The sequence below is a fragment of the Podarcis tiliguerta genome, assembly GCF_965153285.1.
Source record: "Podarcis tiliguerta genome assembly, chromosome: 12".
NCBI classification, from domain to species: Eukaryota; Metazoa; Chordata; class Lepidosauria; order Squamata; family Lacertidae; genus Podarcis; species Podarcis tiliguerta.
The window spans coordinates 59790678-59813596 of record NC_139545.1 but is presented as its reverse complement, the minus strand read 5'-3'; the positions used below and the strand labels follow the sequence as shown (position 1 = coordinate 59813596).

Below are 22919 nucleotides of genomic sequence, written 5' to 3'. Positions count from 1 at the left end.
CCCTGTTTAGGGAAGTTTTCAATGTCTGATGCTGTAGTGTTTTTGATATTTGGTTGGAGGCCACCCAGAGTGGCTGGGAGACCCAGCCAGATGGGCGGGGTATAAATAAATTATATTATTTGGAGAAAAAGGTGGAATATAAAGGCAATCAATCAATCAATCAATCAATGAGGGCCCTTGCTCCGCTCTTCCTCGGTAAGGGTGCTCAGAAAGGCCAGACCACTCACCCCCATACACACAATTCGAACCCCGAACCCAAGCTCTGCCCCCTTACCTGGCACACAGCCCAGGGTGGGGCTGAGGTGGTAGCCCAGCCCACAGCGGCAGGAGTTGCGCCCGGCCTGCTCCTCGCAGCTGCTCCAAGGGGGGCAGTCCTCCTCTCCCCTGCAGGCGGGGGGCTCTGCGGGAACACACAGAGTCAGAAGACAGGAAGACACCCCCCCCATGGGAAAGGGAATTTCAAACCCTGGAGAGCCTCTTCCAGGCGTTGCTGAACTACAACTCCCACTGCTGTGCTTGCTGGGAGTTGTAGTTCGGGAAGAGGGGAAGGGCCAAGGTTTCCCCTCACCTGTGTTAGGTTTGATGAAACCAAAGGGGGGAGCATCTCTGCTGGAAGAGGCAGAGAGAGGATGTGAGAGCCACCTTCAAATTTTTGCTCCAGAAGGCAGAACTCGAACCCATGGCTTCAAATGGCAAGAAATGAGATTCCGACTAAACCTTAGGAATAACTTCCTACGGACAAGAGCTGCTTGACGGTGGAGCAGATTGTTGGCTCTCCTTCCTTGGAAGTTTTTAAGTGGAGGTTGGATGGCCTCTGTGTTTGGGACTACATCTCCCAGGATCCCCAGCCAGCCTGGAGGCAGGGGCTGATGGGAGTTGTAGTGTGAAACGACTGCACGGCACCCAGGCTAGGGAGGGTTCCCCTAACTGCACCCCCAAGTCTCACCCCCAAGCAAAGAGCCGCTCCGCTTTACCCTGCTGTCCTGGGGCAGCAGTCCCACTGCCGGCCGTTGACCTGGGGAGTGGCGTGGTCCATGGCGGAGGGTTGGAGCTGGGAGGGTCTGATCCTGCTGACCAGTTGGCTGTACTGGGCTCTGAAAGAGATGGAAGTTTGTTGGCAGCAGCTCTGCGACACCCAGGCACCCTTGGCAAGATGTAGCCATGCCCCTATCAGGCTTTGGCAAGCTGGCAGCACTAAGATCAGACATTCTGCTGATTTAATCTTTAACTGGACTTTGAATAACTGCAACCATTTTGAATTTCATGACATTATTGTGCATCATGGGGGTTGGACTAGATGGCCCTTTAGTCCCCTTCCAATGCTACAGTCGTGTGATTATCCTTCTTCGTGGGTTATGCAAACCGCTCTTGAGAATAGTGCTTTTTATAGGGCAGTGGGCACAGGGGATGAGTTGGTGGAGCTGAGGGGGCGGAGGCCCAAAAAAGCTTGGGAACAGCTGACGTAGATCTGGATTGCATAACCCGCATTCGGTTCCTCAGAGGTAATGCTCAAAAGCTGGAACCCATCCAGAGAGAGAGAGAGAAAGAAGAAGAAGGAAAAAAAGGGGGGGGGACCATCTCACTGGAGGGACTTTCAGCCTCTGGAGGATTTCAAATCCCAAACCAGGAATCCTAAAACCAGGAATTAATGCAGATTAAAGTTCACTTTTTGTCTTTCCATCCCAGGGACACAAGCGAGCTCTTCCCTTCTCCTCCAGGGGCCGCAGCTGCTGCCCCCCCAGCAAGCAGGCAGACAGGCTGCCCCCCTGAGCCAGCCCCCCAAGCCCCCCGGGAGAGGCTGCAGGATGAGGCCCCTCCCGGAGCGCAGCAGCCCCCTTCCCCGGGGCCACTTACCTGCCCGCGGCCCCCAGGCTGCCCCCAGCCCCACCTGCAAGGCGGCCACGAGCCAGCAGACGCCCCCCCACATCCTCCTGGCCGCCCGGGATCCGCGGGGCGAAGAAGGGCCACTGGGGGGGGGGGCGGGAGGAAGAGGAGGGCGCTGACCCCACACCTGGCACTCATTAACGCGGCCAGGGCGCCTCCTCCAATCCCCGGAGGGGGAGGAGAGTCAAGGGGGCCCGTGGCGCGGAATTGCAGAGGGGCAGCGGGAGGGACCCCACCGGGTCATCTAGTCCAACCCCGGCCAGGCAGGAATAGGCAGCTGCCCCCGGGGCCGGATTGAGGTTGGGTGGGGCTCTAAGGGAATCCTGAAGCTAATAGGGGGCTATTCTATATCCAGCTGCCCTTTTTCAACAACAAATTGTCGGTTTTTTGTGTTGGAATAGATGCTATATGGACCTCATAGGTATCTGAAGCCATTCGCACATAACCAAGAGGAGCCGACGCAGCACAAAACACGGTTGCTGGATGGAGGTTTTATTTTATTTGTTTTCTTATATTTTGGAAATGTAAAACCAGAGTTTCCCCCCCTTTAATTCCCGCCCCCCCCCAAGAGAGTGGGGCCCTAAGCTAGAACCTGTTTAGCTTAGACGTGAATCCGGCCCTGGCTTCCCCATCTGGGGATGGAAGGGGCGCTCTCAGCCCCAGAGCATCCTCAAATTGCAGAGGTGGAAGGGACCCCCGGGGTCATCTAGTCCAGCCCGCCTGCAAGGCAGGAAGGAGCCACGGAGGAAGGCGGGTTCTGAGGAATGTAAGCTCTTTTTATATGCAGTAACAGCAGCAAGGTCTCTAGGTCTCCCTGGGGTCCGCTCCCTGGCAGCCCCTCTCCCCCCCCCCCATAAGAGGCCCTTGGGGGAGCCGGAAGTGCCGGGCGCCCGTCGGGGATCCCCTCTTTGCTCGCTCCAGTCCCGGGGGCGGGGCCGGGAGGAGAGGGCGGAGCCTGGCGCCCTTTGACCTCCCGCGGCTCCGCCAATCGCCAGGCTTCGCCTCGCCGCCGCCGCCGCCGCGAGAGCAGCCGCCGCTTCCGGCTGGGCGAGGGGAGGGGGAGGGGCGCCTGCTGCGGGACCCGCGAGAGATGGAGCCCCCGGTGAGGAGAGGGGGAGGGGAGGGGGCTGGGGGCATGGCCGGGGGGGGGTCAAGCCCCCCTGCCCGCGAGGCTCCCCTGCCTCTGGGGCCGGACCCGCCGAGCCGGAGCCGGGGAGAAAGATCTTAAGATTGTTGTTGTTACTCCCACGATGATGCCCCTGAAGCGGGGAGGGGGAGCCCCCCAGGGTCGTGGGTGCCTTTGCCCTCCTCGGAGACCCCCGGGACCCGCCAGGGAGGGGCATCGCGGGGGGGGGAGGATCCCCCAGGAGACTCCACTGGGGGGCATTGCTGGGGGGTTCAGCCCTCCCTGCCTCTGGCTGGACCTGCCGAGCCGGAGCCGGGTAGATGGGCAGGGTAGAAATTTATTATTGTTGTTGTTGTTGTTGTTGTTGTTGTTGTTGTTGTTGTTGTTGTTGTTGTTGTTGTTATTATGCCCCTGAGGCGGGGAGGGGGAGCCCCCAAGGGTTGGGGCACCTTCGCCCACCTCAGCCCCCCCCCCCGGCCCCGCCAGGGAGTGGCATCTTCGGGAGACGGGGTGGAGGGCAGGAGGGAAGGCAGCCCCTGAGGGGTGGAGAAGGATCCCCCAGGAAACTCCACGGGGGGGGGGCTGGGGGGGCATTGCTGGGGGAGGTCAAGCCCCCCTGCCTGCGGGGTCCCCTGCCTTTGGGCAGACCTGCCGAGCCAGAGCTGAGTAGAAGGGTGGGGTATAAATATATTATTATTATTATTACTATTATTATTTTTATGCCTCTGGCAGAACCGTCCAGATTGTGCCTCCCCTCCCCCCAGCCAAGACTAGTGAGCTCTTCTTTCCCCCTCTCCTCCCACCCCCACCCCATGAAAGTCATCCTCCGATTAAAAGCTCTTCTCATGAGGCAATAATCAATATTTATATATTTATAGACCTATTTGTGGACATTTTAAAGGCAATTTTATATGCACCCCACTCACCTGCACCCCTGGTGGGGGCTCCCCCCCAACTGCGGCCCTGTGGCAGGGCCGGATTTAGTATAAGCGAAACAAGCTATAGCTTGGGAGCCCCCCAAAAAATTCACTATGGATATACTTCTTCATTGTATTTCAGTTCAACAACTACTTTGATAAAATACATATTTTGTTATGTACAAATGGCTTTAGGTCCATAAGTTACTATATAGCACATGGGTAGGCAAACAAAGGTCCGGGGGCCGGATCCAGCCCAATCGCCTTCTAAATCCGGCCCTCGGATGGTCCAGGAATCAACGTGTTTTTACATGAGCAGAATGTGTGCTTTTATTTAAACTGCATCTCTGGGTTATTTGTGGGGCATAGGAATCTGTTCATTTCACCCCCCAAAAATATAGTCCGGCCCCCCACAAGGTCTGAGGGACAGTGGACCGGCCCCCTGCTGAAAAAGTTTGCTGACCCCTGATATAGCATCTATTCAACACAAAAAAACTGCAACCATTTGTTGTGGACAAAGGACAGCTGGACATAGAAAGGGCCCCATGACCTTCAGGAGCTGAGGGCCGCATTCAACCTCAATCTGGCCCTGCCTTGTGGACATGTGCCAGGCTGCCTCTGACGTCTCTTCTGCCCAAAGGAATCCAGATCCGCCCCCCAGGGCCTCCCTCTCACCCCGGGGGCTCTTGCCCTGGCAGACGCTGACTGGCCGAGCACCCCAAAGAGAGAGCAGGGGGCAGGACCTGATTCCCAGCGAGGGGCCTCGGGAAGCCCCCCATGGGAGGGGCCTGCGCTGGCTGCCCCCAACTGGGGAGCACAGAGCGGGGCCCTCGGGACCCCCTCTCACCCTCCCCCAGGGATGGCTCTGTTACTTTGTATTTGTGTAGAGATCTTTCCTATTCTACTTACCGTACTTTTCCGTTTATAACGTGTGTTTTTTTACTGTAAAATAAGGTTAAAAGTCTCGGGGCATCTTATACACTTATAGTGCATGTGCCCATTTTCTAAATTCGGGGTCCCCAAAAGTAGGGGGCATCTTATACACTGAAAAATATTGTAATTCTAGAGGGTGCTGGGAGCTTCTGTGTTTGAAAAAAGCAGGCAGAAGGTGCCTCATGTTCAGGGTTATTCCCTCTAGCTGAAACTGCTTCTCTTATCTCTTCCGTCAAGGTCCTGCTATTATTGTCAGGCCAGGAGGAGCCTGGGCTCTCGCTCCCACTTTCTCTTTCTCTGTTCTGATGTTCTGTGCAGAGGATGCTTAGTGTGGAGGTTTAGTCTTGTTATAAGTTTAGAAGTTCTTGTAAGTTAGTTTAAGTGAAGTTGGCTGCAAGTGGATTTCTTTTGGACTCTGCCAATCCTGAATGTATTGGTTTTGTGCCCATGATGCTCATTTGCCTTCAGCAGCAGTAAAGCTCTGATGAAAGAAACATTAGTTGCCTCTGGTCTGTTTTGGGGAACTGTGCTCCATGTTTAATTTTTTCCCTCCCCAGAAGAAGCTGGGGCGACAGGGTCTCCTCCTCTTTTAAAGCCCCCTCCCCACATGGCCCCCACCCCTGCTTCCTGTGGGTGGGAGTTCCACCATTTAACTCGGCGCTGCATGAAGAAGAAGAAGCCCTTTCTTTTCTCTGCCCTGAATCTTCCAACTCTCAACTTTGTGGGATGCCCACAACTTTGAGTAATACCAGAGAGGGGGGAGGGAAGAAAGAACGCTTTTCTGTATCCCTCTTCTCCATGCCATGCATCATTTTATCAATTTTGTCTTCCTTTGTGGGTTGTGCAAACCGCTACTCGGAATATTGCTTTTTACAGGGCACTGGGCATGGATTTATGGGACTCCACTGAATTAAGGCTTTCAGGGGCCCAAGGCATTTGGCTCTTCCTATATTATTATCATTTTGTTTTATAATGTATGTAAAACAGAGATAACAAAGTTGCATGTAACTTAAAATAACAATATTGCAAGTACAGAGTGTTGACTGTATCAGGTCAACAACAAAAATTCCAGGTTTTTTCAGGCTTGAAAATGATGGTTCCGTCGTCTATGTCCTGAAAGAGTCCCAAATCGTATAAAAAGTGTCGGAAGGTTCCAGGCCTTGTCGAAATCTCAAATTACATTTGTGTTTTTCCATGATAGAAAGCTCTACTCCAGAGTGAGTGGAACCAGGCATCCAGTGTAAGACTTGGGGCTGTTTGAGTCGAGTTACTCTGTTATCTCAGTTTTGGACAGCAGGCAATAGTTTTCTAAGCAACGTTTATCATTTCTGTCAAAATTGAACCTCAGGAGGGGAGAGAGTTGCTCTTGTGCCGGGACCCTGCTGGCCGGCCCCCGAGAGAAGAGGAGGCTGAGCTGGAGGGAAAGTCTTCTTTCCCCCGTGTTCCTCTGACACCTTTCTCTCTTTTAATATATTTTTTTTAAAAAAATTAACATATTAATTCCAACATTCATGCAACATAACTTCTCATCCTATACAATATTTTTGGACTTCCATCGACGCCTCTGATGATTTACCATTATTTTTCACATATTATGCATTTCTTAATTTCATATTACCTTTAATATCCTTAACTAATAATTCTCCTCATTGTCCTTTTAGCATTATTTCAAATAGTTCACCTTACAAAACTTCTTGCAAACCTGCTAGCGTAATCTGTTCATCACAGTTACTTTTCAAATAGTCTGTAAATTTACACCAGTCTTCTGAGAATCTCTGGTCCCGCAGGTTTCGAATCCTTCCTGTTAGTTTATCTAATTCTGCGTAGTCCATCAATTTCATCCTCCATTCTTCTTTCGTCAGTAGTTCTTCTTGCTTCCATTTTTGTGCCAATAATATCCTTGCTGCCTTCATTGCATATAAAAACAACTTACAATCCTTTCTCTTTATATCATCTCCTACAATGCCAAGTAAAAATGCTTCTGGTTTCTTAATAAATGTATATTTCATCATCTTTGTCCATCTCATCATATATCATTTCCCAGAGGTTTTCCATCCTCTGACCTCTCTCTGCCCCACAGACTTTGGGGGACCTGCTCCTGACCCTTTATGAGATGGGCTTCACCGAGCGGCAGGTGCGCGATGCCCTCCGTGCCGGCTGCCTCAGCGCCCCGGAGGCTGCCAACTGGTGAGTGGCTAGATGACCCTTGGGGTCCCCTCCAGCCCCCTCCCCTGCCCTGGGGGGAGACAGTTCAGCCAGCTGCGCTCCCGGAGGTGCTCCCCCCTCTCCCCTGACCAGCCCTGAACTCCCTGGCAGCGCAGGTGCTGGGGCTTCTCCCGCTTGACGGCCTCGTCGTCTCCTCCTCTCTTTCCCCAGGTTGCTGCAGGAGAGGGCGGAAGAGCCGCCGCCCCCCCAGAGCAAGCCTCCCAGAGCGCTGAAGGACTGCAGGGCGATGGACGCCTTCAACCCCCCCAGGAGGGTCCAGGAGGCCTCGTCGGGGCCAGCGGCTGCCAGCCTGAGCTGCCCAACCTCAGGTGAAGAAGGGGCTCCCTGTCCGCAGCCTCTCCCCCCCCCCCCCCAGGAGGCAGCCTGGGTGGGCCTGTTGCACTGTCTCCTTTGGGGTGGGCTTCCCAGCATGCTCTTTCCTCTCCCCCCAGGCGCTAGGGCAGAGGTGGCCGCCAAGGACCCCCCCGGGAGAGCCAGCAGCCAGGCTTTTGCTGAGCAGCAGCGGGAGCAGCTGGCGGAGGAGCTGAGGGCCGAGAGGAGGACCAAGCGGCGGGTGAGACAGCTTTCCGGGGGGGGGGGTGCCCCAAGGTGGAGGGTCCTCATTGCGGCTGTTTCTGGGGAGGAACCAGCCCCGCCTTCCCTCCTCACGGCTCCCTTCCTTCCTCCCAGGAGCACGAGTTGGCCCTGCAGAGAATCGCAGACGACCGGCGTCGCATCCAGGGCAAGGCCCAGCTGGCGCAGGAGGCCCCCCCATCGGAGAAGAGAGCGCAGCCCCCCAGCGACGGGCAGTGCCTGCTTAGGGTGAGAGGAAGAGCAGCAGCCCCACAGGCTCCCTCAGGGGCCATTCCCCACCCGGGGCCGGGCCGGATTCCAGGCCAGCCAGATGCCCCTTAGGGGATGCCTTCAAGCAATGCCCCGCAGTGGGAGACCCAGCCCATGGCTGCCCCTCTTCTCCCCACAGATCCGCCTCCCCTCGGGGGACTCCGTGCGCCAGAGCTTCCCGTCCGCCTCCACCCTGGAGGCCGTCCGCCTGCGCCTCCTGGAGCTTCACCCGCAGCTGCCGCCCACCTTCTCCCTCCTCCAGGGCTTCCCCAAGCGCCACTTTGGGCTGGCCGACCTGCCCCGCTCCCTGGGGGACCTGGGCCTGGCCCCCAGCGCCACCCTCTGCGTGGTGGGGCCCCCGGCACCCCAGGCCCCGGCCTCCAAGGGGGTGGCGGGGCCTGAGTCCCCACCGCAGACCCCACACGAGGAGGAGGAGGAAGAAGAGGAGGAGGAGGAAGACGAGGAGGAAGACGAGGAGGAGGAGGAGGGGATGGCAGGGCCTGGTCTCCCGACCCCAGAGGGGAGAGGCCTCTTCGCTCAGGGCGCCCACCTGCCTTCCGTCCTCCGCTCTCCGGCGCAGAGGGTGACTCCAGGGGACTTTGCGGGGCTGCACGGCCACGGGGAGCTGGCCTTCCCTGAGCCCCACCGCTGGGGTAAGTATTCAGGAAGAGGCCTTTTGCTGTAGTAGCAATAATAATAATAATAATAATAATAATAATAATAATAATAATAAATTTATTATTTGTACCCCGCCCCTCTGACTGGGTTTCCCCAGCCACTCTGGGCAGCTTCCAACAAAGATTAAAAATACATTAAAATGTCACACATTAAGAACTTCCCTGAACAGGGCTGCCTTCAGATGTTTTCTAAACGTCAGGTAGTTGTTGATCTGCTTGACATCTGATGGGAGGGTGTTCCACAGGGCGGGCGCCACTACCCCTGTATGCCTCCAAGCTGCTCTGCTTTTGTCCGCCCACTGAGCGGCGCTCCCCTGGGTGTCAGCCAGGGAGCCCCTGTCCCCTGCCCTCCCTGGGGGTCTGCACCTGCCAAGCAGGGGCTCCGTCGCTCAGCCCCAGCCCTTGTCCCCTTAGGAATGAAGATTGTTCCAGGTCAGGGGACATGTCAGAAGATGAGTCCGTCAGGCTCTGCAGGCAGCAGGGGCTCTCTTCAGGCAGGGGGCCTCTCCCAGCAGGGGGTTGAACCCGGCACCTTCTGCATGCCAGCCAGGGCTCCGTTGCTGAGCTGCAGCCGTGTCCCTGAAAGCAGAGCAAGCTGCCAGTCCTTTACAAGAGGAGCAGAGATGCTCTGGGCTCCTTGAGTTCAGTGCTGCCTGCACAGACTGGCAGCAGAGACTCTCCAGGGGTCTTCCAGCCCTGCCTGGAGAGGCTGCATGCCAGGCAGGGCTCTGCCCCCAAAGCGATGTATATTTGGGGCTCCTCCCTGGAGCTCCCCCCACCCCATGCCCAGTTCCATCGGGGGGGGGCACGTCTGTGGGCAGAGGATGTGGCTGCCCCCCACCCCCCGGTGTTCCTCCCTTCTCTGCAGCTGCCTTGGGCTCCTATCAGGGTGGATTGGATTTAAATCACAATTTAAATCACTAGTCAGTATTACACTTGATTTCAATCATTTCTTTACAGAAAGACTCATTCTTGCTGGTATAATCTTAATATTTGCAACCAGATGAAGGTTTCGTTTTTGAAATAATAAATTTTCAGAATAGTTTTTACAGTTATATCAAAAAATGCTGATTTGGTTATACTATTAAAAATACATAGAAATTATTGTGAGGTTTAATATGTTAACTGTTTAATTTTGGACAACTTTTCTGCTATACTTTATTGGAAGGAGAAAAATAATCATTTCCTTAATAACAATAACTTAAATGGAAAATTTATCTTTAGAAAGATAAAGCATTTTATTTCAAAAATCCAATTTAAATTTTAAAAATCTGATTTAAATTTTTAAAAATCCAATTTTTGGTTGTTAAATCATTGATTTTTCCTCCACCCTGGCTCCTATTAATTCCCTGCAGACACACCTCTTGGGGTGGGCGGGCAATAAGCCCCTTCCCAGGCCAGATCAGAGCTGCCAGGCCTGTGCCAGGGGGTGGAGCGGAAAGAGAGTTGGGCAGGGACCTGGGTTCGAATCCCCACTCAGCCATGGTGTTGGCTGGGTGATCTTGGCGGCCGCTCCCTGCCTGTCAGCCTAGCCTGCCTTGCAGGGGTGTCGTTGTGGGGTTTAACTGAAGAGGACAACAACAACTGGATGTCCCCTCAAGCAGAAAAGTCCAAAACAAAATGCTCTCTCTGTCCCCCGCAGGGAGGGGCCACAGGATGGACGTGGAGGAGCCCATGGAGCAGGAGTCCTCGGCGGCCCTGAGGGAAGGAGAGGCTTCCGGGGGCCGGGGGCCGCCTCGGCCAGGTCAGCACCCGAAGCAGGAAGGGGGGAGGCCAGCGCCAGGAGGGAGGAGGCTCCAAGATCTGGCCTGCCTGAGTCACTGTCGAATTGGGAGGGACCCCTGAAGGTCATCCAGCCCAACCCGCTGCAAGGCAGGAATCTCATGGCGGAGCCTCTGCTTGGAAACCTCCAAGGAAGGGGAGGCAGCAGCGCGCCCTCCCCTCCTGGCCCCAGTTACGGCCAAGCAGAGTATAAATTTAAATATGCTTCATTAAAATGGGGGGAGTGTGAATTGGGGGGGCCTCGAGACGCTTCCTTGGGTATCAGCACTGCAAACCTGGCTGGTGGGGAGCAGGGTGGGGTGGGGGCGAGGAAGCCAAGATAAGGGGGGGTCCCCTGATTTGTGGGGGAAGTGGGTCTACTCTTGAGGAGGGAGATCCCTCACTGAAGGTTGGGAGGCACTTCTGGAGAGCAGAAAGAAGGGCAGGGCGAAGGCCAGAAAGGGGGGGTGGGGGCGAAGAAAGAGCCTTGATCCTAAGCTGGGGGGGTCTTCTTTCTGTTTGAAGGCTCCGTGTCCTTTGGGGAACGCGCTCAGGGCCTCCCGGGGTCTCGGCACCAGTGGCCAGCGGAGGGCAACCTGCTGAGGTAGGGGCCTGGCCCAGCCTGGGCTATATGGGGGCGCTTGTTTTGTAGGGGGTGGGGGAAGGCCGGCTGGGAACGTGGAAGGGGGGTGGGATGCAAAGCGAATGGGGGCGCCTGGGGGTCTTCATCGCCTCTCTCTTTCTGCCCCCCAGGACGGCTGACGGAAGCCGAGCCGAAGCGCCCGCCCTCCCCCTGGCCGTGGCCCAGGCGGCCGAGCTGCGCCTGCAGCGGGTGAATGCGCAGGGCCCCGATGGCGAGGAGAAGGCCTCACTGGCCGCGACGTCCCCCCCAGGCCGCGCGGCCCCCGCAGTGCCCCCGCTCTTCCAGCTGTCCCTGCGAGGGGCCACAGCCCTCCTCACAGGTAGAGGCTTCTCACCGCAGCTTCATCCTTCCTCCTGCTGCTTAATATCATTTCGATTTACCTATTTTTCCCTCCATAAGACGCACCTAGTTTTTAGAGGAGGGAAAAAAATATTCTGAACGAAACAGTGAATGTATGATTTTTGTGGTTCATGCTGTGGCCACAGGCATGATATGTGATTTGATGGTGAGTTTGGGGTAGCCCAGTGCAAAAATCCTGAGGATCCATTTGGATCCCTGCTTTGTAACCACGTTTTTGTGCCATTGCGGCCCCACGAAACAGTGGATGTGTGTGTGTTTTTTGGTGCAGGCTGTAGCCATGGACATGCTATGTGATCTGACGGTGAATTTGGGGTGACCCAGTGCAAAAATCCTGAGAATCCATGTGCTTTTACCTCCCCCCTCCCAGGCAGCCTCCTTTATCTCTAGAGTCCCTTATCTCCCTCCCAACACCCCCTTCTCTCTTTCTAAAAAAAAAAAAAAAAGCACGATCTGCTTTTTGCCCCTGGGCAATTTGGCTCCAGGGACCACACATTCGCTCCATAAGATGCACAGACATTTCCCCTTACTTTTTAGGAGGAAAAACGTGTGTCTTAAGGAGCGAAAAATACGGTATATACCTATCTTAACCCAAAGGTCCCAGGGCCATGTGCAACTTTCAGAGCCTGATATTGCCCAGCTAAGCCCCTGCAAGACAGGGGTCTCCGGCCAGAGAAGATTTAATGGCCAGAAGTCTGGGAGAAGAGGAATGCGCCAGAGGTGTCTCATGAAGGCGCCCGGCGAGCCTCTCTGGGGAGAGCAGGGCACATGCCTTTGTCTTCAAAGGCAAGGGATGAGGAGGAGGAGAAGGAAAAGTTCTGGGAAACTCCAGCTGCTTAAAGCACCTTCACTGGCTTCCCATCTCCTCCCAGAGTCCTCATAACGGTTTACAAAACCCTAAAGAACTTGGGTCTGGGGCACCTCAGGGACCCCCTGAACCCTTAAAATATGGCAGCTGCGTCACAGAGATCGTTGGTCCTTCTCCGGGGCCCATTGGACAACAATGAGAAGCCAAGCCATTAGTATCATCTGCCCAGTCCTGTGGAACTCTCTGCCACTGGGCACCTTCTGTGCCAACTTTTTAAACACCTGCTGAAAACGTTTCAGTTAAGAAGACCTCCTTCCGCAATAGCTAGTGGAGGCTTGCTTTTAGCTCTCTGGCTTTTCATGTTTTATTATGCTCTTAGTCTGTGATTTTGTTGTTCTGTAGTTCTAAACCGCTCTGATATATATCCAGGTCTCAGCAGGATAAAAATATTTTTATAAATAGGCCAACCAGCTCAAAGTGCTGCAGCCAGACTGCCGACTGAGGCTGGTCAAGGGGAGCCGATGACCCTTTGCTTCAGCCGCTGTTTCTGGACACAGTTCAAAGGGCCTCGAAAGCCCTCTCTGGCAGGGGTGGCAAGGTTTACCAGCCGTGGGCTGGATCACTTCCACGGAGATCGTCTGTGGGCCGGACTGGCGCAGTGTGATGCCAGAAATCACGTCTGCATGTGTCCGCGGTGCCGGAAATTGTTTCTGTGTATGCCCAGATGCTGAAAATTGTGCCTACGCAAAAGCGATTTCTGGCTTCTAGACATGCACAGATGTGATTTCCGGTATCTGCAGCTGCGCAGACGCGATTTCTGGCGCCGCTTGGCGAGTCCCCATGCCGTGCTGCGCCGGTTTAGCGCAGCGCAGGGGGGACTCGCTAAGTGGGTGGCTCAGTTTGGGGGCGGCTCGAGGGCCAGTAAAGCGGTCTTCGTGGGTCGCATCCGGCCCATGGGCTGCACGTTGCTGACCCCTGCTCTATGGCCTCTGTCTAGGCTATCTGGAAGATGCATCTTGCCCAGAAGAACCCCCCTGGCTTTCTGGGTCCCCCCGCCCTCCCAGGCCCCTTGCTGGGGGAGGCAGGAGGGGCCTTTCCGGTGGGGGCTGCTCCCAGGCAACTTAGGAACTCCCTGCCTGGAGAAGCCTCCCTCCTCGCGGTCCTGCTTTTCCTGACTTTTTCAAAAAGGAAAATGGCTTTCCAATGGTGCTGTGCTGTTTCTACTCTCTGCCCTTTAATAGATTTCCTGTTTTAGCTTGATTAGAGTTCAGTTACTTTCTGACGGTGATCTCTTTTGGCTTCTCCTATGGTGTGGTTTTCCTTTGGGTGAGCTGCCGGGGGGGGGGGGGGGGAGAGGCGGGATCCGAACTCAGGTCTCCAACGTTTCCGTCGGCTTTGTCCCCCCCTCCGCAGCGCCCAGCAAGCAGTACTGCAGCAGCCTGGCCTCGGTGACGCCGGTGCTGGCGGAGCACCTCCTGGGGCACCTGGTGCAGCAGGGCCTCCTCAGCCCCCGCAGCCTCAAGCTCTTCTTCGGCTGCCCCCTCCAGAAGCTGCGCCTCGACTGCTACCCCTACGCCACCAACCAGCTCCTGGGCCAGCTGCGGGCCTTTCCCAGCCTCCGCCACCTCAGCCTCCTCGCCTGCTCCGTCATCACCGGTGAGCGGGGCGGGCGGAAGGGGCCCCCAGAGGTCATCAAGCCCAACCCCCCCACAAACAATGCAGGAACTCAGCTAAAGAAGCATAGAATGGTAGGGCTGGAAGGGGCCCCCAGAGGTCATCAAGCCCAACCCCCCCCCACAATGCAGGATCTCAACTAAAGAAGCATAGAATTGTGGAGCTGGAAGGGGTCCCCAGGGGTCATCCAGCCCAGCCCCCCACAATGCAGGAACTCAGCTAAAGAAGCATAGAATGGTAGAGCTGGAAGGGGCCCCCAGGGGTCATCCAGCCCAGCCCCTGCAAGGCAGGATCCCAGCTAAAGAAGCATAGAATTGTGGAGCTGGAAGGGGTCCCCAGAGGTCATCCATCCCAGCCCCCCACAGTGCAGGATCAGTGCTGACCGAGGGGGGGCAGAGAGGGTCTGGGCAGGAGGCTGCTCCACGGGACCTGAGAGCTTAGCTGTGGGAGGCGGGCGGGTTCTGTGCTCTCACCCCCCTGAGCTGACCCTCTCCCCCAATCTCTCTCCCCCCCCCCAGACCAGGGCGTCTCTGTGGTCCAGCACCTGCCCCGCCTGCAGCACCTCAACCTCTCGGCCTGCGTCAAGCTCACCGACAACTGCCTGCAGTTTCTGAAGGGTACGTCACGGACACACACCCCGTCCTGCTCTTTGGGCTACTTCCTCTCCGCCTGCAGGATCAGGCCCATGAGTGCCTGCAGGATCAGGCCCCATGGCCCACCTAGTCCAGCCTCCTCTCCCCTCCCTCCCCCCCCCCCGCAGCCCCCAGCAATGGGGATTCAGAAGCATCGGGGCCTCTGACTGCGGAGGGAGAGCCCTGGGCTTCTCCAGGAATTTATGTTCTGTTAAAGAAATAATACTCTGTATTAGTTTTCAATTACAGTCCAATAATAACCTCATTATAACAATACCAAATTACAATGCAATTACTAATACCAATCATTCAGGTACCAAGTTATATAATTTAGGTGCCCCGTCCCCATGTGCTAGAATCAATGGTTTGGTGATTGACTTTATTTCTGCGTTCCAAAATCATAGTAGTTTCAATTACACTCCAGTCTAGATAACAATCCTTGCAATATTAACAACTTCCCTTCGTATTGACACATTAAATGATGTATAAACTTACAAGTGAGGCACTCAAACTATATTCTTATTCTTCCTGTGTGTGGCAGTTATTCTTTCTGTGAGATTTCTTCCTGTCCTTATAAAATGTTACGTCTGTATTTTCCCAGTTGTTGCTGTTCTCCATCATGCTTTGGGCAGAGCTTCAGAAATTCTCCATCACTCTGTCCTGGGCTCCATTGTTTTGCAACTTTCAACAGCAACCTCAAAAACCACTCTGTCCCAATAAATAGCCTTGTAGAGGCTATTTTCCCTCTCTGCCTGGGAAGGAGAGCGGTCCGTCAAACTGCAGATGACTCAATAATGAACCTTATCAGTTCCTTGGCAAGTTTGCAGACTCCTTTCATCCTTCCGTCCGACTGAAAATAAATGAGCAGTTATACTCCCAATTACATTAAATTCCAGCTCCATAGATAATAAAGGATGGGAAGTTTCCATCGTAAACCTTTTGCAAAATAGAGCTCCCCTCCCTTTTTCCTTTTCCTTTTCCTTACCTGTACATATATAATAATCTGAGCTAGCGTTCATCTCCCTGAATTTATCTCATCCTCTTCAAATGCCACCCAAATTCCTGGCTATCTCAGCCTCTGGTGGGAGGGAGTTCCACAGTTCAATTCTGCGCTGCGAGAAGGAGGACTTGCTTTTAGCTCTCTCCGTGAAAAAAGGGGCCTCTCACCCTTAGGCATTTATTTTGCGTTTGCATTTATTTATTAAATTTGTATACTGCCCCCTAGACCTATAGATTTCAGGGCGCTTTGCAGCATAAAATTACAATTCTGCTTTATTGACTTGCTGATCACAGAATAAGATTTTGGCTTTAATTGTGACGCTTAGCTTATTTTCACTTGTCGCTTTTAAGGCAGTGTTTTATAGAACGTAATTGTTTCACTGATGAATATATGATTTCAGCTGCATTTGTGACGCTCTAGTACGCTCTGTCGAGCCGTTATTATTACTGATTCTTTGCAAGCCGCTGTGGGAATAATTTGAATGAGAAACGGCAGAGAAATCTATGCTGTGAAGCGCCCTGGGAACTACAGGGTGTAGGACGGTATACAAATTTAATACAACCAATTAATCAATAGGACTTTAAAAAAATAAAAAATATTTAGAATATTAAGAATATTACAGTGAGTTAAATAAAAGAAAAGATAAAAAGAATACCTAAAAAAGGCAGAGGAAAGTAACAACATGGCAATAAAATATAATTAAGGTGACAGAACTATAATTCGGTATCATCATAAATATAATTATAAATAAATTATAATATACTGTATATATGTAAACAGTTAAGCTTATTGTTTCCCTCAAGTATACATCAATTCATGGGTCACTGTGTTTTTCATATATGCGTTCCAAATATCGTTAATTTTGTCCATACGGTAATCATTGAAAGCAATCTGTTCCTGGTTTGGAAGAGCTGCCATGTTACTCTGGTCCATGTCGCTGGGTTTTCTGTGCCCGGCAAAAAGATTGGCATGGATGCCTTGGAAGAACGATGGAGAAATGAATGGGCGTGTGATGGATCCGGCCCCCGCTCTCCCCGCAGGGCTCCCCCAGCTGTCTCACCTGGCGCTGGACCAGACGCACGTGACGGATCGGGGCCTGGGCGAGTTCCTGCTCTCGGCGCCCCCCTCCCTCGCCCACCTGAGCCTCAACCAGACAGGCGTCACGGAGGGCACCCTCGGCCTGCTGCCCCAGTGCGCCCCCCAGCTCTGCACCCTCAGCATCAAGCAGACGGGCGTAAGTGGCCCCCGCAGCCTGGAAAAGGGCCTTCTCCGGGGGGGGGGGAGCTTGGGACAGGTGCAGCCGGCTGGCACCTGGGGGTGGTCCTCTCTTGGTCCCGTGTGTGATGGGGGGGGGGGGCTTTCCCAACCACCCCAGTGTGGTGTAGAGCGTTGGGCCCGGGGGACTGTGACGCTCTTGGGAAGACCTTGGAAGTCGCCTCAAGCTCCTCGGGGTTTAAGCGCAGTGAAATATTGCCCTTTTAAAATGTGTTTTTTGGGGGGGTATTGGGTTGTTCTTTTATTTTTATTCGGCATTTTGTGGTTTTATGTCTTGATTTGATTCTGTGAGCCGCCCTGAGACCCCCAGGTATAGGATGTATATAAATTCAATAAATAATAGTAATTCAACCGGCCGCTCTGTGTTGCCTCCGCAGGTGGAGGACGTGTCAGCCCTGCGGCGCCTGGAGGCTTTGCAGACGCTGCATCTGGACGGGACCCCGGTGAGCGAGGCCTCCCTGCGGGCCCTCTCCTCGCACCCGGCACTCTGCACCCTGACGCTCTCGGGGGTCCAGTCGGTGGACGGCAACACGGCCCTGGAGCTGGTCTCAGGTGCGGGGCGGGGGCTGTGCCCCTCAGGCGTTTGGGGAAGGGCCCTTTGTCTCTTTGCCCGTGGGTGCTGTCCCACCCGGGGAAGCACAGCCCAAGACGGCTTGCCAGCAGAGCCTGGAGAGGCGATTCTGGCCCCAGGGGGGCAGGGGGTGGTGTTGCCGTGGGCACACAGAAGACACCCCCTTGCCAACAGATCCCCCCATAACAGCTTCCTCTGGGCAGCGAGGGCGCATTAGAATCACCGGCTTCTGGACTTGGAAGGGACCCCCAACGGTCATCTAGACCAACCCAGAATGAAATGCAGGACAGGAAGTGAGAGCACGGAGGCCGGACGTGTGGCTTACTATTAGCATTGGTTTATAATTGGAATTATTACTGTTAATGTTTTGCTCACCCTGAAGTCCCAGGCTGCAACAATTTAAAATGCAGTCAAACCTCGGTTCTGGAAGCCTGTTTGGCTTCCGAAACGTTTGACAGCCAAAGCGCAGCTTCCGACTGGTTGCCAGAGCTTCCTGCACTCAAGCGGCGCATCCGACGTTCAGCTTCCAAAAACTGGAGTGTTTGCTTCCGTGTTTTCAGTGTTTGGTAGCCGAAAGGTTTAGAAACGGAACTGAGGTTTGACTGTGCAAGATTGAAAAAGCATGTTAAGCCACCTTAGCAGTCGTAACCGTGGGTTGGGACCTGAAAAGCTGCCTCTCCAAGCCCAGCCCCAGTTTGGGGACCCTGACCCAAAGCTCCCCTGCAGCCCACCTCTCAGGCACTCGCCTGGGGCGAGCAGCCCTGTCCACCAGGCGAGCAGCCCTGCCGCAGAGGCCACGAACAGAGCCAGGAGCGGCCCCTGGCACCCTCTCAGGTTCTGGCTTCCCTGGCCACCTTGTCCGGGAGTCTGTGTTGGAGCGGTGGCCCCCACGTCCCCCGATGTTTGAGGAGCTGCGCTGGGGCTCCCGGCTGGCTTGGAGGTGCTTCCACGTGGCAACCCACCCCTCGGGGCTCTTTCTTCAGGTCTGCCCGCCCTCTCTCAGCTGGCCTTGCCCAGCCGCCACACGGTCACTGACGCCGGCTTGGCCGCCCTCTGCCGCCTGGCCGGGCTCCTGGAGCTGGACCTGACGGACTACAGCCACATCACCGACCAGGGGCTGCAGCACCTGCCCCGGCTGAGCAGGTGAGGAATGGGCGCACGGATCCTGCCCCCCCAGCAAGGCCGGGCTCTGCACTCCAGCCCCCAACACACCCCCCCCTTCATAGCAGGCCTTGCTCCCTGGGCAGCGGTCCAAGCTGTTGGGTTGGGGAGAGATACTGGGAGATGGGAGGTTTCTTAGGGATTATCCTTCCTGCCTCCCGTTTGGGAGTTCAGCAGAGGGCATCCTTTTGCAGCTTAAAAAAGGAAGCTTTATTGGCTAGTGTTAGTTGTTAATATTAATAATGATATTATCATTATGATATTGGAAATGGTTTCACTCATTAATATATGATTTAAGCTGCATTTGTGACGCTCTGTTACACTCTGCTGTGTCGTCATTATTCCTGATTCTTCCCAAGCCACTGTGGGAATAATTTGATTGAGAAATGGCAGAGACATTTATGTTGTGAACCGCCCTGAGATCTACGAGGTATAGAACAGCATACAAAATTAATTAAATTAGGTTTTTTAAAAAAATATTATTTTATTTAGAGTATTACAGTCAGTTAAATAAGAGAAAAAGAATACTGTACCTAAAAATAGTTTATAATTTATTATTTATACCCTGCCCATCTGGCTGGGTTTCCCCAGCCACTCTTGGCAGCTTCCAACAAAATAGTAAAATACAATAGTCCTTCAGATATTAAAAAAACTTCCCCGAACAGGGCTGCCTTCAGAAAATCAGATAGTTGTTTATTTCCTTGACATCTGACGGGAGGGAGCCACCACTGAGAAGGCCCTCTGCCTGGTTCCCTGTAACCTCACTTCTCAGAGTAAGGGAACCACCAGAAGGCCCTCAGTGCTGGACCTCAGTGTCCGGGCTGAACGATCTGGGCTGTGGGGTCCAGAGGCCGTCTTTGGCCACGAGACTGGGGGGTCCGATGGCCCGACCTGAGGCTCTTCTGCTGTTCTTGCAGGCTGCGCCGCCTGTCTCTCTGCAACACGCTGGCCACGGACCTGGGCCTGCGCCACGTCCAGGGGCTGCCGCTTCTGGAGGAGCTGTGCTTGGACCGCCTCAACGTCTCCAGCGCAGGCGTGGCGCGCTGCATCGTCACTCTGCCCCACCTGCAGGTACAGCCGGGAAGGGAGCTGTGCCAAGGGGGGGCTCAGCCGGTTCTGCACCTGGGGGAGCAGCAGGCGCTGGGAAAGGGCTCCTTCCTCCCCCAAGCTCCTCTCTTTGGGCGGCTGCAGAGACACAGAGAGGGAGAGACCTGGGGCAGGGCAGGCATGAGAGCCTCAGGGGCCCTGCCACCCCCCCCCTTTATCGTCTTCCTCCCCCCCCCCCCAGGTGCTGAGTCTTGCCAGCACGCCGGTCGGAGACACAGTGGCCCGCCTGGGCATCTCCCGCTGCAAGCAGCTGCTCAAGGTGAACCTGAGCCGCACGCGCCTGACGGACCGAGGTGAGTCCTGGCCCCCCAAGGATTTTCTGGCCCTCAGCCCCACCTGGCCAGAAGCGGCATCCAGAGCAGCAGTTTCCACAGCCCACTAAGAGAGATGAAATGCGGCAACATTCGAAACCGCAACGGCTGATTGCACATTCCCTCAAAATCCGATTAAAGCCCTTTAGTTCCATTAATTAATTTGGCAAAGGAGATGAGCTTGATCTGGAGATACCGGCTCTCCAAAGCCTCCCAGCCGTTGGCGTCTCCAGGGCTCCCCCCACCCCCCACCGGGGTTGGTACTGTTCACTTTGGGGGACGCCGCTCGAGAACAGCTTGGCAGGGGGCTCGCCTGGGGTGCCAGGCACAGAGATGGGAAGCAGAGGACACCCCCCATTCTCTGGGGGGGGGGGTGCGGAAAATAGAACCAGAATGATAGGAGTTGGAAAGGGACCCCCAAGGGTCATCCAGCCCAACCCCTGGCAATGTCAGCGTCCCTGACAGCTCTGCTGAAAAACCTCCAACGAAGCAGAACCCTGTGCTTTTCCAGCTGCACTGGCTACCGGTGGAGTCCAGGGTCAGATTTAAGGTGCTGCTTTTGACCTTTAAAGCCCTTCACGGCCTAGGACCCTCGTACCTACGGGACCACCTCTCCCGGTATGCCCCACGGAGAGCCTCAAGGTCCGTAAATAGCAACACCCTAGTGGTCCCAGGCCCTAAGGAAGTTAGATTGGCTTCAACCAGAGCCAGGGCCTTTTCAACTCTGGCTCCGGCCTGGTGGAACTCTCTGCCTCATGAGACCAGGGCCCTGCAGGATCTGATTTCCTTCTGCAGGGCCTGTAAAACAGAGATATTCTGCCCGGCCTTTGGCTTGGAGCCAATTTGATTCCCCCCCCCCCCTCTTTTCTTTTTCCTTTCTCTTTCTGTGATGGAACCCCTATTTGGGGACTTCCTTGGCTTTTTTCTGGCCCACATAGGACCAGTCTGGATAGCTGGCCTTGGTGAAGATTTGATGTTTTCATCCCCCAAAAAGTTTTTGAGTTTCTGCTGAAATGAGGCTGCATTTAATGTTGTATTTCAATGAATTGTTTTTATATTTAGTGTTAGCCGCCATGAGCCTGGTCTTGGCTGGGGAGGGCGGGGTATAAATAATTTTTATTATTATTATTGCTGGGTGGGGTGGACTAGATGACTCTTGGGATCCCTTCCAACTCTACCCTTCTGTGATTCTATGATTCCAAGGCTCTTTCTGCCCTTAGTCCTCCCTCGGGGGCCTGACCTTGCCCAGCTTCTGCCCAGCTGCCTTTCCCCCTCTGGTCTCTCCGCAGGGCTCCGCTTCCTGCGCCACGTGCCCCTGGTGCACCTCAACCTGGACGGCTCTGGCGTGACCCCCGAGGGGGTGGCCGCCCTCCTGGCCGCCTGCCCTGCCCTCGGCAGCGTCCGTGCCAGCCACCTGCGCACCTTGCCCTCGGAGGACGTCTCGGACGAAGAAGAAGGAGAAGGACCCGGCTAGGCCAGCAAGGCCTCCTCCCCCCGACCCCTCCCTCGACGCATGGCGCACTTTCTTCTGCCCCCCCCCCCTCTTCCTGCGTCTCTGGGGGTTTTGCGCGGCAGGGATTCCTGCAGGGCTGGACTTTCTGCCTCGGAGTCGCCCACGTCCTCAGCGCCCTCGTCATCACCGCACCAGGTCCGCTGGGAAGCCTGCCTCCGCGAACGAGGCTTGTCCTTCACTCGTCTTCCAGTCTCCAGCCTGACTTCTTGTTTCCCTCACCTGTAGCTGCACGATGGGCGTTTCTTTCCTTTTTAAAAAGAAGAAGAAATCCATTTCGAAAGCCCAGGCTCTGAATTCCTGGGGGACGCAGAGAAGGAGGAGGGAAGGGGGGGGCAGAGGGCCTGGGATGGAGGAGGCCGGGGACCCCCCAATTCTGAAGATGCCTGATGCAAACGGATGCAGTCCTTCCCCACCCCCAGCAGAGGCCCAGAGGAGTCCTGGGGGGCAGGGGGTGGGGCCAAATGGGACGCGGAACTCCTGAAAAAACTTCTCTGCAGCTTGTGCCTTAACAATTTCCAATAAAAAAACATTGACGGGTCTCCTGATTGTGTTGCCTCTGAATGGTTTGCCGGCTTGGATCTGGGTGGGGAGCCTCCAGAGACCCTCCAGATGATCCCCATCAGCCCACTGGCCATGCTGGGAGCCCCAAAGCCTTTGGGGTGGTGCCCAGTCAACGATGCCAGGGCTGCCCCTCTTCCAGGGCCAGACAGAGTAGGGCCAGACAGCCTTCCTCATCCACCTCTTCTCTGCACCTCAGGCTATTGTGAAACCTTTTCTGATCCCACATTTCCTGCCCCCTAAAATATGCACTGCAGTGCGCATAGTTAACCAGTGGAATTCCCTGCCACAGGATGGCACGATGGCTACCAGTTTAGACGGGGTTAAAAGGTGGGGCAGATCTTTGGGGGAGCAGGCGGCTAGCACAATGGCTGCCTCCAGGATGTGGGGTACCGACCCTCTGAAGACCAGTTACCCTCCAGTGGGGCAAGAGGGGCATTGATTGGCCATCCAAGGAGGGATTGGGCCGGCCATGGGGAGCAGAAGGTTCTGCAAATGTTGCAGGAGTGAGAAATTGAAATTCGCACTCGGTCCACACTCCTGGAGGGAGGGCAGGGCGATTTCCTCCGCCCCTCCCTTCGCATGGCCTGGCCTGTTGCTGGTGCCTCTTCCCACCCTTCTGGCGCCCGCTTCCTCCTGGGCCACCTGTGGGGGGGGCGCAGTCTTGGGAATCTGAGGCGAGAGGCCCATGTAAGGGAAGTGGCCCCCAGTTCCAGGCACCACACAGAGGCAGCTTAGTGTCGGGGAGCCCTTGGAGAGCTCTGGCGTTGCGACTCCTGCATTGCAGGAGGTTGGTCTAGATGACCTTTGGGGGTCCCTTCCAACTCTACGGCTCTCTTCTTCTGAGCCACCGCTCCAGCTCAAGTGGCCCAGAGCCGCCTTGGCTCCCCCTGCTCCCTGCCAGAGCCTCCGTCTCGGAGGGGAAGGAGGGCGCTCTGGAGTCCCCGGCTGCTGTTGGGTCTC

The 22919-nt window shown here is 55.2% G+C and overlaps 2 protein-coding genes across 5 annotated transcripts in view; one reads left to right on the top strand and one right to left on the bottom strand.

The window, feature by feature from the left end:
* The window catches only part of LOC310660981 (protein HEG homolog 1-like), a 194351-nt gene extending 192309 nt beyond the window's left edge, over nucleotides 1-2042 (bottom strand). For 3 of the 4 annotated variants that reach the window (XR_014503680.1, XM_083406638.1, XM_083406640.1), the window contains exons 1-3: nucleotides 1855-2031; nucleotides 975-1094; nucleotides 275-400 (exon numbers count right to left, since the gene is read on the bottom strand). Coding sequence is in view for 3 of the 4 variants with exons in the window: in XM_083406638.1 (XP_083262764.1) it covers nucleotides 275-400; nucleotides 975-1094; nucleotides 1855-2022 (414 nt within the window). In the remaining variant the exon portion in view is untranslated. Of the gene's footprint in view, nucleotides 1-274; nucleotides 401-974; nucleotides 1095-1854 lie in introns of all 4 variants that reach the window. The other variant, XM_083406639.1, reaches the window with a different exon arrangement.
* Nucleotides 2043-2285: 243 nt separating this feature from the next.
* LOC310661364 (uncharacterized protein) lies at nucleotides 2286-21937 on the top strand (the record flags this gene model as incomplete). The annotated part of the gene is made up of 18 exons (XM_083407213.1): nucleotides 2286-2305; nucleotides 2743-2986; nucleotides 6941-7047; nucleotides 7237-7394; nucleotides 7518-7639; nucleotides 7756-7887; nucleotides 8048-8561; nucleotides 10228-10329; nucleotides 10872-10950; nucleotides 11100-11308; nucleotides 13568-13810; nucleotides 14347-14445; nucleotides 16501-16694; nucleotides 17113-17287; nucleotides 18290-18449; nucleotides 19385-19538; nucleotides 19756-19867; nucleotides 21175-21937. The coding sequence occupies 18 exons, from the start codon at nucleotides 2286-2288 to the stop codon at nucleotides 21357-21359; spliced, it is 3009 nt and encodes a 1002-aa protein (XP_083263339.1). The 3' UTR covers nucleotides 21360-21937.
* Between the last annotated feature and the right edge of the window lie 982 nt (nucleotides 21938-22919).